The 14,620-nt window shown below is 39.0% G+C and overlaps 1 protein-coding gene across 2 annotated transcripts in view; it reads left to right on the forward strand.

Annotated features, from left to right (window-relative positions):
* The window catches only part of NPSR1 (neuropeptide S receptor 1), a gene marked incomplete at both ends in the record, with an annotated part of 149,271 nt that overhangs the window by 30,388 nt on the left and 104,263 nt on the right, over positions 1-14,620 (forward strand). For both annotated transcript variants that reach the window (XM_080818841.1, XM_080818842.1), the window contains one exon: positions 2,231-2,363. In XM_080818841.1, the coding sequence (XP_080674967.1) occupies positions 2,231-2,363 (133 nt within the window). The remainder of the gene's footprint in view (positions 1-2,230; positions 2,364-14,620) is intronic.

The following is a 14,620-nucleotide window of genomic DNA, read 5'->3' on the forward strand; positions in this document are numbered from 1 at the left end:
GCTTCCCCATAATGTCAACATATTTTGTTTTAGCAAATCTAATCCATTTCTTCTAACTGAACTATTTTATTGCACTGTATGAAAGTATCACCTTTTATTTGGCCTTTCTCCTGCTGACTGAGAAAAACAATACACACAATATATACAGAGTATAGTAAATACCAAATTGCTAATCGCACACACACACAATATTATTTATTTGCTATGCGTGTGTGTGTGTGTGTGTGTGTGTGTGTGTGTGTATACAGGCATCCAGCTATAAAGTATTTTTCAAAGGATTGGAAAGATAATGTAATCAAAATGATAGTCACCTTCTGGGAGAGGGAAGTTGATTAAGACAGAGAGTAGTGGCAAAGGGGCTTTGAGCTTTATCTGCATTGTTACAGGTCGTTTTTTGTTTTTGTTTTTGTTTTAAGTAATCTCTACACCCAAAATGGGGCTTGAACTCATGACCCCGAGATCAAGTCACATGCTGTACCAACTGAGCCATCCAGGACCCCCTGAATTGTTACAGGTTTTAGAGAAGAATTAGTGTATCTGTTATTGCGTAACTTAAAATTAATTTAATATAAGAAGAAGTGCTACTGTATGTCTCAGATATTTAGAGAGTGTATTAAGGTTCTCCACAGAAAACACCGTCAGTAGAAATATAGAGACAGAGACAGAGAGAGGAAGACAGAGAGAGAGAGATTTGTTTTAGGAAAGTTGCTCAAGTGATTTTGGGACTGGCAAGTCTGAAATTCATAAAGGAGCAGCCGGCTGGAAACTCCAGCATGATTCCCAGGTTTCTCAAGGAATTCTTGCTGGGAAACCTCAGCTTTTGCTCTTAAGGCTTCCAACTCATTGGATGAGTCCCACCCATATTATTGAGGGTTATCTGGTATATTTAAACTGAAGTTGAATGTAGATATTAGTCACATCTGCAAAATACCTTCAGAGCAACATCTTACACTACTATTTGACCAAGCAAGTGGTCATTATCCCCTAGCCAAGTTGACACATGAAATGTTACCATCACAATGGGCTCTTCTTATCTCCACCAAGTAAGGGAAGCACTTCACATTCCCACATTAGACTTGTGCATTCTTAGCAGCATTCTGCCCAGACCGTTTGGGCTAATGTGTTTTGGCTTTTATTTCAAGCTTGCCTCTGAATCCCCTGATCCCAAGCTCTTCACCCATGGCCTTGCTCTGCTTTTTTCCTGTGTCCAGCCTGTCCTAGCACCCTGGGCCTCTGCCCATGGATTTTAAAGAGGGAAATCTCCATTTGAGGGAATTGTGGAAAACTTCTCACAAAGGACTTGGCATTTTAAATGAGTAGCATTCTTGCTTTTCCCCCTCATTATTTACTATTTATGTATTACTTAGTGAAACTTAGTATTACTATATTATAAAATTCTGTCAAAAGAAAAAGAGTAGGATAACCCATAATCACATTACCCTAAAATAACCAATCTTACCACTTTAGTATACTTCAGTCTTTCTCTACTTGTATTAATTTTGCAGAGTTATAATCATACCCAATATACAATTTTAACATGTTTTTTCACTTACTGTTATAGTATAAGCATGCTTAATGTTGCTACATAATCTTCATGGTTGCTATTGTTAATAGCCACATAATAGTTCACTGAATTGAAGTGCTTTATTTACTTAACTATCTTGTTATCTTTTTTTAAAAATATTTTATTTATTTATTTGACAGGCAGAGATCACAAGTAGGCAGAGAGGCAGGCAGAGAGAGGAGGAGGAAGCAAGCTCCCCACTGAGCAGGGAGCCCGATGTGGGGCTCGATCCCAGGACCCTGGGGTCATGACCTGAGGCAAAGGCAGAGGCTTTAACGCACTGAGCCACCCAGACACCCCAACTATCTTGTTATCTTTAAGCAATTTCCAGTTTATTCTTACGATAAATATCTGCGTCTTTTGCTGCTGTAGTATTCTTTTTCACACCCTGAATTCTTTCCTGTAGTCTTAAACAATTGCTTGGCCAAAGAATATAGGTACATTCTTTTGTCCCTTGACGTATATTTCCAAATAGATCTTTTTTAAAGATTGCATCAATTTACACTGTCATCAGTGTAAATAAGGACCACCGTGTCTCTGTTCTCTTAAGAGTAGAGCTTTGAGAGGTAAGGATTTGAGACTAGGAGGGAAGACTGAGCCTGGTGTTCTGTAAAGTACCCTGGTTCTCACCGGTACACTGGTTTTGTGTTGTTTTGTTTCTCACAGACTGAGCAGCTGATAACTCTATGGGTCCTGTTTGTTTTCACCATTGTCGGAAACTCCATGGTGCTCTTCTCTACATGGAGGAGGAAGAGGAAGTCAAGAATGACTTTCTTTGTGACTCAGCTGGCTATCACAGGTAAGTAACTATGCAAGTGGGAGAGAATAAGCTGAGAGCAAAAATTCCTGCGGCTCCTCGCTTTCAATTATTTTACCAATAGAAATAGCATACTATCAAGTCCAAAAGGCATCAGCCAGTTTGAGAGTAATTTCTATAGGGATACAAAAACCCATATATGGAGCATTTTTTTTTTCAGCAAGTTTAACACATTTATATATCCATAAGATTCCATTATAAAAATAACTCACTATATAGCACACTTGAAAATGCTATTTTCAGTGCCACCAAGGGGTGCTCTAGGGTTCCACCCTTCCTCTACCCAACAGCCTCTACAGTTCACTGAGGTGAAAGTACAATATTACACCATGCTATGAGCTTGAAGAATACATCCCAGCAAATGGACCGGAATTACCTCTATTCAATAATAAATGTGAAGTCTCAAGTATTTTGCAGATTTAAGGCTGTGGACATTGTTTTTGAAATACAAGTGATATGTAATACCACTGGTGGGCATGATATAAGGACATAAGATAATATCTGGGAACAAGATGCTTAAATGTGGATTTGGGGAATGTCCAGTACAGTTGGAGTGTGAATGCATCATATTTAGAGGGGGGAATGGTGAAATATTCTCAAGTTTAAAAATGATCTGTGAAATAAAAACTCTCACAGAGATGGGTAGAACCCAAATTGGTAGGGGTCATGTTCAAAAGGAAAACACAATCTCAGGGCACCTGGATGGCTCAGTAGGTTGAGCATCCAACTCTTGATCTTGGCTCAGGTCATGATCTCAGGGTCCTGGGATTGAACCCCACATTGGGCTCCCTGCTCAGTGGGGAGCCTGCTTCTCCCTCTCCCTTTGCTGCTCTGCCTGCTGTGCTCTCTCGCTTTCTCTGTCAAATAAATAAATAAAATCTTTTTTAAAAAAGATAAAAAGTAATAAACCAAGGAAACACAAACCAAAAGTCAGCTGAGGAAGCTATATATGTATATCATATGTATATCAGAAATTCAGATATTCGCGGTGCTTCTTAAAGCACCGGTACCCATTTGGTTTAGAGGGGAGAAAAATAAAGAGGGGAGGATTCTAGGCTAATAATGTTCTTTTTGTTGTTGTTGATGGTAATTACATGGATGTGTTCCCTTTGTGATAATTCACCAAATTACATGCTTATGATTTGTGTACTTTATGTAGTTTACGTCAGTAAAAAGGTTTATTTACAAAACACAGCACCTCAATTTGGAGCAGAACTGCCAACTCAAATGCCTTCAGGAATAACTGTGTGAAAGAGCCCAGGGAAAGGACAGGCGAAGATGGACCCCCAGGGCAAGTAGAGGAAGCGTACCCCACCAACAGGCATTCAAACTAAATTCTTGTTAAACACCATACTGATCAAACAAACCACACAAGCAAGACAGATTTGGCCTAAGGGCCCCTGATTTATAGTTGCTGATATATAAAATCTTAAAGTCAAAATTCTGAGAGCTTCTGCTATGATAAAATTCTAGCCCACCCCATGTTATGAATCCCACTCTCAATATGTGAAGGAAGGGACACCTGGGTGGCTCAGTTGGTTAATCACCTGCCTTCGATTCAGGTCATGATCCCAGGGTCTGGGTATCACGCCCCACATCTGGCTCCCTGCCCAGCTGGGAGTTGGCTTCTCCCTCTCCCCCTATCATGTTTGCACACGTGCGTGTGCACGCGCGCTTTCTCTCTCTCAAATAAATAAAATCTTTAAAAAATATATATGATGGGAATAGTAGGCTTTTTGGGTGCAGTTGGGGAGAGTGAGAGCAAGGGTGGGGAGCTCATCATTTATAATGGTTTAAACAAATTGCATGTTTGTCAATGTTTTAAAATGCATTCCCTTGAGAAAAAAAAAAAAGATGTTATGTTAGGACTTTCTTCTCCAGTTGCCTTTACTGTAATTTGAGAATTATAGACCATTATATTAAACTATTAAAACCAAAAAATTGAAACATTATATGCCTCAGGAGCAATAATAACACAATGAAAATATAAAGGGAATTTCCTAATGGTATCAAGCCCAACCCATATAACCCGGTCTACATGAGTATCAGATGACCACTAAGATTAAGGAGAAAAGTCAAGAGCAGCACATCCTCATATCTGCTTATCATTAAAATTCTTCCTTCAGAGGAGTATGTCTTAGGCTTCTTGATATGAGGGAAAATCACGGACAAGACACTGGGGCCCTAGCAGGGTGATATTAAAACAGAGGCTGCTGGCTTAAACTCAGCATGAATGAGTTGTTCTCACATAAAGATGCTGCTATTATTAGTGTGTCCCTGTGATACCAAGACATTTGCATAAATACAGCTATAATTTTATAGGTGTTTTTCTCTTGGCATCATATCTTAGTCTGCTCAGTGCACCATAACAAAATACCACAGACTGGGGGGCTTAACACACAATAATATCCCAGAGCTCGGGAGGCTGGGAATGTGAGATGGGGTGCCAGCGGGGTCAGGTTCTGGTGAGGTCACTCTTCCTGCCTTGCAGAGGGCTGCCTTCTCGCTCTGTCCTCACATGGAGAGAGAGAAAGCAAGCTCTCTAGTGTCTCCTAATAAAGCTGTTAATCCTGTCAGATCAGGGCCTTACCCTTAATGATCATCCACCTCCATAAAGGTCCTATCTGCACATATAGTCACATTGGGAGTTGGGGCTTTAACATGACGAATTTTGGTGAGACACAAATATTCAGGTAATAACAGAGGGAAAAAGCTAGGTGCATCAGAAGATGACAAGTGATTTGAGGGCAGAACATAGCATGTGAGGTTGGAGGACCTAGATGAAAGAAATGAGGGGTAGCCATAAAGAAGAGCTTGGGACGCCTTGCTAAGATGTTCAGCAAATCCTTGAGCACATCCTCTGTGGTGCTAGCTTGGTTCAGGCCGCCATTGCCCTTTAGTAGTTTACGGTGAAAGTCCCAACGTATAAGAATGAGAATTGCGATACTAACCCATGGCCAGGTTTTGCTGGTAACATGGGAACACAGTAAAGCAAGGAAGTTGAACTTCTTGTCATGAGGATGACACAAATGTTGGACCACTATGACTAAAGAGACTATGACTAAAGAAAGAAATGAAAACAGGCAGGTGGGGAAAAAAAGAAAGATGGTGGAGAGTCAAGGAATGAGAGTCACCACACAGTGGTAAGGTGGGTTTAGTGATGGCTGCCGAATAAAAGAGCTGGAAAGAAGGGAGTATGTGTTCAAGACCCAAGATATTCTCAGGTGAATGTTGCAGAGATTGTATAATTCAGTGTGCCCCTAGTAACAGGGAGCCAAAGTAGAGTCATATGGAAAGTCGTTAGTAAACAGGGTCGCCATAATGGAAGCTAAATTCTATTAAATGCTTATCATATACCAGGCTCTGTGCTAAATGCTTCGTGTAGATTATTTTATTTAATCCTCACAATAGTCCCATGACCTAACCCTGCCCTAATCTTACCCTTTTTACAGACATGAAAATTAAGGTTCAAAGAGATTCAGACCTTGCCCTAGGTCATACAGTAAGGGGTAGACCAGATATTCAAACCGAGGCAGGTTTTTTTTTTTTTTCCAATCATGAGCTTTTGTTATAGATTGGGTGTCCCTGAGGGGCCTATGTGTGGATGAGTGGTCTGGGGACAGATTGCAAGACCTCAGGACAATGTGAGTCTGGTTAGATGGAGCAAATTTGAGAGCCTAGTGCCAATGTATTTAATAAATGAGGGGGACTGACGGAGCAAGAGCATAGGAGTCACTAGAGGTAGGAGAATATAAGAGCTGAATACACACTTCAAACAATTTTGAAAGGGCTCGTGGTTCAGTTAAAAATATTTGTAGTTGGGGGCGCCTGGGTGGCTCAGTGGGTTAAAACCTCTGCCTTCAACTCAGGTCATGATCCCAGAGTCCTGGGATCGAGCCCCGCATCAGGCTCTCTGCTCCACGGGGAGCCTGCTTCCTCCTCTCTCTGCCTGCCTCTCTGCCTACTTATGATCTCTGTCTGTCAAATAAATAAATAAAATCTTTAAAAAAAATTTTTTTTGTAGTTGACCAGCTGGCTGGATTTCTAGTCTGTATCATGAGCCCCAGCATTGGTACTAGTCAAAACTGCCCATGCAGGATGGGATGCGAGGAATCCTCCTGTCCCATCGCAATGCCTCGCAAACCTGTTGATAATGCCTGAAATGTCTGTCACAACATAATCATTTCTTGGAAGCCTGTTAAAATGAAAATACTCTGAAAATTTATCTCACACTTTGCTTGTTCCTTCTCAGTATGGAATGAAAATCTGAGAGCTTGTAGAAGAGAAGGGTCTTGGGGGCCATGGATGACAAGGAGTGGGAAGGAGCCAGACACATTTCACTCATTTAAACTTGTCTACTTCAAATCCTTTGTGGAGCTGGAGCGTTGGTGGTATAGTGGTTAGCATAGCTGCCTTTCAAATCCTTTGCGGAACCTCAGAATTTACATAAAGGCAAGCCAAAAGTCATGGTTCCAAAGTTTAGGAAGGGCTAGATCATTTTAATCAACATTCTGCGCGGAGATTTATGGTCTTTTCAAAGCATATTCTGTCAGCCACTGTATTAAAATCCCTCTTTCAAGTACATAAAACTTTTCACAAACTCACCTCTTTGGATGAACATTTTGCTTTGCCAGTGTTTCAGGTTATCCAGACTTGAGTATGAATCTCAACAATTGTATGGCCTTTGGAAAAGCCAATTTGTCTGAATATCAGTTTCCTAACCCAAAAAGTGGGGATGTTTCTCAGAGCTGTGGAGAGCAGTAAATGAGATAGTATCAATGAAGTGCTTAATACAGTGTGAGGCACATAGTAATTGCTCAATAAACACTAGCTGTCAATGCTACCACTATGGCTGTTTCATTCACTGAAATGAAATGAAGGAACTAATTAATTTAAAATCATTTGAGTCACTTGCAAAAGAATTAAAAGTTCTCCAAAAGGCCTGAAGTTCACTGCAAACCCTCAGCTGCTCTGTCCTTTTATTCAGGACAGTGTTCTTAGCTCAAGTGTGCTCTGGGTCCCAAGTGTTGCTTTGAAGGATGACCAAATATTTTCATATAAACATATTCTTTAATCATCAGCTTCAACTGACATCATCAGTGCCACAAATATTTGGAAAACTAAATTCTGAAACGTTTCACCTGGCATTTTTTGAGGGAGAAAAATATGTGCTAACAGTTATTACTAGGCAAGGCGATACGAATGCCCTTTATTAAATAATATTTCCATCATCACCCACCTGTTGAGAATAGCCTCCTCCTCATAGACCAGTAGCTTTGAGTGATTCTTTGAGGAACATTCTGATTTCTATTTGGTCTTTTATTTCTTTAGTGAGTAAACCAGTGGAAATTAGATTCAGTTGCACATCCATAAAATCCAGATAATGGTGGTCTAAGTTTATAAGGATTTGTTTTTCCTTATGTAAAGAATTCTCGAGGCAGGTAGTCCAGGGCTCCTATTGTGTTTGCTTATCACTGGGGAACCATATTCCATCCTCAAGGACTTCCATCCTCAAGGTCAGTTCATCATAAGGAAGGTTCTTGGTTCAAAATGGCTGCCAGAACTCCTGCCATCATGCCCAAATTCTAGTCAATAGGAAGGAAGGGGAAGGAAAGACAAGAGAAGCCCATGCCAGCTATCTGTCCTCCTCCTAACTAACATTCCTAGAACTCCCACCAATTAATTTTTGCTTGTGTTTATTAGCCATCTCTAATTGAAGAAAAAGCAGGGAAATGTTTTTATTTCTAACCTGGGTTCTTTCGCCGCCAGAAGAAACCCGGAGTTCTTTTCCTGAGGCAGAATGAGTAGCAGTCTCTGGCATATCTTGTTTTCCATACTTCAATTTCCATAGAGAACTGAGAAATTTAAACAACGGATCTGTTTGATTAACTATTCCCCTCCTTTGAGAATGCTTCCTCCAGAGGGTCACGGGATCTTCGGACTTTTTATCTTGGCACACTCTCCGTACACTGCAGTGACCCATTCATTGGATGATTGTCCCATTAATTAGATAAACTCCTGTTGTTCACTGTTTACATCCCCCCACCCCCGAGTTTTGGTCGTTACAGCAATCCTGCAATGACTATCCTTACTATTAAATCTTATGAGCATTTATTTATTTAGGATTGTTTATAGAAGTGGGCTTACTGCATTAAAGAAAGACACTTCTGTGGCTTTCAAATTGACTGATGTCCTTTTAGGTCCCCCAGGACTAAAAGACGATGGGAAATTCCATGAGACAAAAACTCTAGATGCCACCAGCATAGATCCACACTGATCCTTATTTTAAAAGGTCCCTGAAAACAAAAGCTTTGCTGGTTTGCAAGAGTTAGAGAATCATAACAAGTTCCTTGAGGGCAGGGGTTCTCTCTGTTCATCTCTTATACTTATGCACCTATTCAGGTATAATTTGCTTATTTAAAAAAGAAAATTTGTTTTCACCTTAGCCAGTGTATTGGAGAAGAAAACTAATTTATCTGTTTCTTCCATAATGACTACAGCAGCCCTCATATATTTGTGAAAACAAAGAACACATCGTTTACCAAAGCATTTGAATGGAGCAAGTGTTTTAATTTTGCATCTGTGTGGTTTTTTTCTTTTATTGAAGTATAAGTGACATATAATATCTTATTATTTTCAGGTGTACATCATAATGATTTGATATTTTTACACATTACAAAATGGTCCCCACTGTACCTCTGGTTATCAACTGTCACCATACGAAGCTATTACAACATTATTGATTATATTCCTTATGCTATACTTTACATCCCCATGACTTCTTTATTTTAAAACTGGAAGTTTGTACCTCTTAATCCCCTTCACCTATTTGGCCAACCCCCAACTCCTCCCCACCGTGGCAACTGACAGTTTGTTTCTGGTATTTATGAGTTTTGTTTGTTTTGTTTTTTTAGATTCCACATGTAAGTGGAATAATTGAGGTATTTATCTTTTTGCCTGATTTCTTTCACTTAGCATAATACCCTCTAGGTTCATCCATGTTCATTTTTTTTTTAATGGCTGAGTAATATTCGTGTGTGTGTATATGTGTGTGTGTGTGTATGTATGTGTCATCTTTATCCATTCATCCATCAATGGACACTTGGGTTGGGTTGCTTCCATGATCTGGCTACTGAAAATAATGCTGTAAAAAAACATAGAGGTGCACATATTTTCTTAAATTAGGGTTTTCATACTCTTTGGGTGGTACCCAGTACTGGGATTCCTGGATCATATGGAAATTCTATTTGACATTTTTGAGGAACCTCCATACTGTCTACACAGTGGCTGTACCAGTCTGCACTCCCACCAACACTGCACAAGGGTTCCCTTTTCTCTACATCCTCACGAATTTTTTTGTCTTTTTGATAATAGCCAGTCTGACAGGTGTGAAGTGATACCTCTCTGTGGTTTTGACTTGCATTTCCCTGATGATGAGTGATGTTGAGCATCTTTTCATGTGCCTGTTGGCCATCTGGATGTCTTCTTTGAAAAATGTCTATTCACGTCCTCTGTCATTTTCTCATTGGGTCGTTTGTTGGTTTTTGATGTTAAATTGTGGAAGTTCGCCATATATTTTGCATAGTAACTGCGTATCAGATATATCAATTGCGAATATCTTCTTCCATTCAGTAGGTTACCTTTGTTTTGTTAGTGGCTTCCTTTGCTGTGCAAAAGCTTTCCAGCTTGACGTATTTCCGTTTTATTTTAGTGTTTGTTACTCCTGCCTGAGAATACTGGTCCGAAAAAATCTTGCTAAGACTGGTGTCAAAGAGCTTCCTGCCTATATTTTCTTCTAAAAGTTTTATGGTTTGTCTTACATTCAAGTTTTTAATCCATTTTGAATTTATTTTTATATATGGTATAAGATAGTGGACAGTTTCATTCTTTTGCACGTAGCTGTCCAGTTTTCCCAGCACCATTCACTGAAGAGACTGCCTGTTCCCCATTGCATATTCTCACCTTCTTTATCATGGGTTAATGGACCCTACATACATGGTGGGGGGGTTATTTCAGGGCTCTTAACACTAGTACCTTTATCTGTGTGTCTGTCTTCATATGTTTTAACTTACTTCTCCACATTTCTGAGCCCTTCCAAAAAAATCTTAACTAATTCTTCTCTATATATTCCATTAGGATTTTTGATTATAGGATTAGTCTTAAGAATGCAAGGAAACCAGAAGATATTGAAGCTGCTATTTTGGCACATTCTGCAATTTTTAGTACTTCCATTCTAACAATTTTCTGGATGAATTTAATGACTGTTTATATTTTATGAGCTAAAGTGCCAATTAAAATTTATTAGTCATTTATCATCTTCAAGACTGACTTGTCTGTTTTATTCAAATGCAATAAAGAAGAAGGAGCTAATGAGAATAACTCCCGTTGAGTGTTCGACAAAGGAAAGATAGAAAACATATTTTTTGGCACACATTCAAATAACTTCCTTTTTCTGATTGGACCAAATCTTCTCATATTAGTAAAGAAAATTCGCTTTATCTCAAAGCACTTCTTGGAGAGCAATTTACTGATGAACTAAGGAATTCTCCACCTTCAAAACTCTCCTGTTAATTATCTGACAACAGAGAAAATTGAGAGTTTCAGCAAGAGAGGTGAGATCAGGAGTGTTGAGTTGTCCCAGGCCAAATATGGAGCTCACCACAACTTTCTTATGCTGCTTTCCTTTAGTCTTTTTCTGGGTTTGTGAGTTGCATACTTAATTCATTTACTTATTTTAGTTCTGCTCATTGTTTACTTAAAAAATTTTTTTTCAACTTCATTGATATAAAATTGGCATATGATATGTGCAAGCTTAAGGTGGACAAAGTAATGATATATATGTATTGCAGAATGATTACCACAATAAATTTCATTAACATTCAGCACCTCATACAGTTACAATTTGCGTGCGCTAAGAACTTTCAAAAATCTACATACATATATAAACACCAATCATTCGTTAATGAACACAGTTTGTTTCCATGTCTTGGCTATTATATATAACACTGTCATGAGTGTGGGGGTAAAGTTATCTTTTGAAGATAGAGATTTCATTTCCTTTGAATATATACCCAGGAGTGGAATTGTTGGATCACAGAGTTGCTCTCTTTTTAATTTTTTGAGGAATCTCCATAGTGCTTCCCAGAGTGGCTGTACCAGTTAGCATTCCCACCAACAGTGTACAGGGATTCTCTTTTCTCCATATCCCTACCAACACTTGTTATCTTTTCTTTTTTTTTTGATAATAGCCATTTTAACATATGTGAGGGGCTATCTCATTGTGGTGTGAGTTTCCCTGATAATCGGTGATGTCAAATACCTTTTCATGAACCTATTGGCCACCTTCTTTGAAAAAAATGGCTCTTCAGATCCTATGTCCATCATTTAAGTGGATTATTTCTTTTTGGCTATTGAATTGTATGATATTAATATATTTGGGGTTTCTGTTTGGACTTGATCCCCAATAGTCAAGCTTTGCAGATTTCTCCAGTAATCTTTTTCTCCCCCACTAGAGAAACTGAGGAATTGGTGTGACATCATGCCTGCCTGGGTGAGGGGTGATGCAGTCAGGATACAGCTACTCCTCTTACCTTTCTGATGCAGTCCTTCTTGGTCCCTGTGGTCCAGCCGAGCGCTTCATGATCTTGTCTTGTCTATGGTCTTGCTAGTTGGTCTTGTGAGGGGGCAGTCAGGAATGACATGTGTTGCCCTCTTGATAACATTACTTTTAATACTCATTCATAATGAAAACATTAGCAATATGAATTTTTTCTGTATTCATAAATATATATATGATACAATGTTTCTGGGTTTTTTTTTAAAGATTTAATTTATTTATTTGACAGAGAGAGAGATCACAAGTAGGCAGAGAGGCAGGCAGAGAGAGTGGGGGAAGCAGGCTCCCCACTGAGCAGAGAGCCCAATGTGGGGCTCGGTCCCAGGACCCTGGGATCATGACCTGAGCCAAAGACAGAGCCTTAACCCACTGAGCTACCCAGGCACCCCTTCTTTAACATTTTGTAAATCATATTGAATGTTATGGCCTTGCAGTCAAAGAACATTTTTGGAAGGATTCCTGCTCTTTGCAGTTTATTAAGGGTATCTTTGAGGTCTCACATGTAATCACTTATTTTGAAAAATAAGTAACGGGGGCGCCTGTGTGGCTCAGTCATTTAGCATCTGCCTTTGTCTCAGGTCATGATCCCAGGGTCCCGGGGATCGAGCCCCACCTCCTGCTCTCTGCTCAGCGGGAAGCCTGCTTCTCCCTCTCCCACTCCCCCTGCTTGTGTTCCCTCTCTTGCTGTGTCTCTCTCTGTCAAATAAATAAATAAAATATTTAAAAAAATATATTTAGTGGATACTAAAAAAGAAGATATAAGAATTAATGTTGTGGGAGTAAGAAAAAGCCACCCAAATGAGAACAAGCAACAATTGTTTATTCAGAGCTGGCTGTAACAGGGGAGTCCGCCACCGTCATTTCTGTTGGCAGCCACTCAGAGATGGACAGGAGGGTGGGAAAGTTTTATAATATAAAACGGGGAAGCCCCATAGGAGGCTACTGGCAAGGGAAGCCAGAGGCAGGGTAACTAGAGCATGCCATCTTCTGTGTTTGATTAGCTGTGAGGATTTGACTTTCTCTGTTTGGTCCTAAGTTGGAGCAGGGTCAAAAATTAGAACAGTTTTCAGTTACCAGTCAAGTCCTGGCTACTTGGAGTGGATTACTACCGTAGGTATTGTTTAGACTTTTGGTTGCTACAGGTCATATGTTGGTTTCCTAGACTGGTTGTGGGTCAGAGTTCTATTTTTATATATAGTCTGATCATTGTCCATTTGTATATTCAGTCCCTACTTTGTGCTTACTTTTTTGAATTTGCCTTTATTAATTATAGTCTTCAAATATTCTCTATTTTCATGTATTTCTTGCCTATTTGATACATCATGGGTGACTAAAAGTGCTGTTACAGACTTTCATACTTTCTCTCATTTTCTCCCAATATATTTTTTTATTTTTTACAAAAAATACACTTTTATTATTTTAAAATGTTTCTTTCATGGTAAGATTAGGAAAATAACACTGTGAGCTACTAACAAAGTCCTGGCATTCAGCCTCTGAGGAACAAGATGAGAGGCTTTTCTTTTTTTTTTTCCAAAAGTTTTAATTCGTAGAATGTTTATTTCCTTTAAAGGAAATCTCAATCAGAGCCCTTATATATAAAGTACGTAAAAGTGAAGTTCTTTTTTTTTTTTTTGTTTTCAGCGTAACAGTATTCATTGTTTTTGCACCACACCCAGTGCTCCATGCAATCTGTGCCCTCCCCAATACCCACCACCTGGTTCCCCCAACCTCCCACCCCCCGCCTCTTCAAAACCCTCAGGTTGTTTTTTAATCAGTATTTATTTTATAAATTTCAACATTTTGTTATGTGGATCCTAAAGGCTCTAGGATCCTAAAGATACTAGTGTATCTTTAATACAGGTTTGTGTGCTGAATGTTACACACACATAATCCTTCTAGTTTCATTTATCCGCTTAGCTCTAAATTTTATTTATGTGATATTAAGATTAAGTTCATCTGTTTTATTTTTATTGCATTTATTTGTCAAACACTAGACCAAGTATTTTAATAAAAAGTTAGATTAAAAATATTTTATGGCCTGTGTCTTCTGCTTTATGTCAATGCTTGCAATAATTATCAACAAGTATTTCTATGTTGGACTGTTCCGTGCTCACCAGCAGTTGGCTTCCTCATTCTTGATCCCTCTGTTTGGTGCAGCTCACAACTACACAACTCACAACTACAGCTCTGAACTACCCTGAGTGGTAATTCCTTCTCCTTTCCAGATTGGTATGTGGATAGGTGTCTCAAGCACCTGACATTTATGAAAAAGTCTTTCTCTTATCTCCACAATAATGACAATATAATTGGGTGTAGAAATCTTGAATTCACAACTCAGATCTCCATAGATGTTGCTCCATTGACTCCTGGCACTTTATGCTACAAAAGTCAACCAGAGTTTTCTTCTTTTATAGGTTATCAAATTTTTGTTTGTTTGTTTCTGGATTTTTTTTCTTTGTGGTTTCATACCTTTATCAGTTTATATCTATTTATTGGGCTGTTTGATCTGTTCTTCTCTTTGCCAAGTAAGCTCTTTTGATCTGCAGATTAAAGTGACTTCTTAGCTCATTTTGTTTATGCCTGAATATTGATCATCTTCCATTTGTTCTGATCTTTTGTTCAG

This window comes from Martes martes (genome assembly GCF_963455335.1).
Source record: "Martes martes genome assembly, chromosome: 11".
In the NCBI taxonomy this organism is placed as follows: Eukaryota; Metazoa; Chordata; class Mammalia; order Carnivora; family Mustelidae; genus Martes; species Martes martes.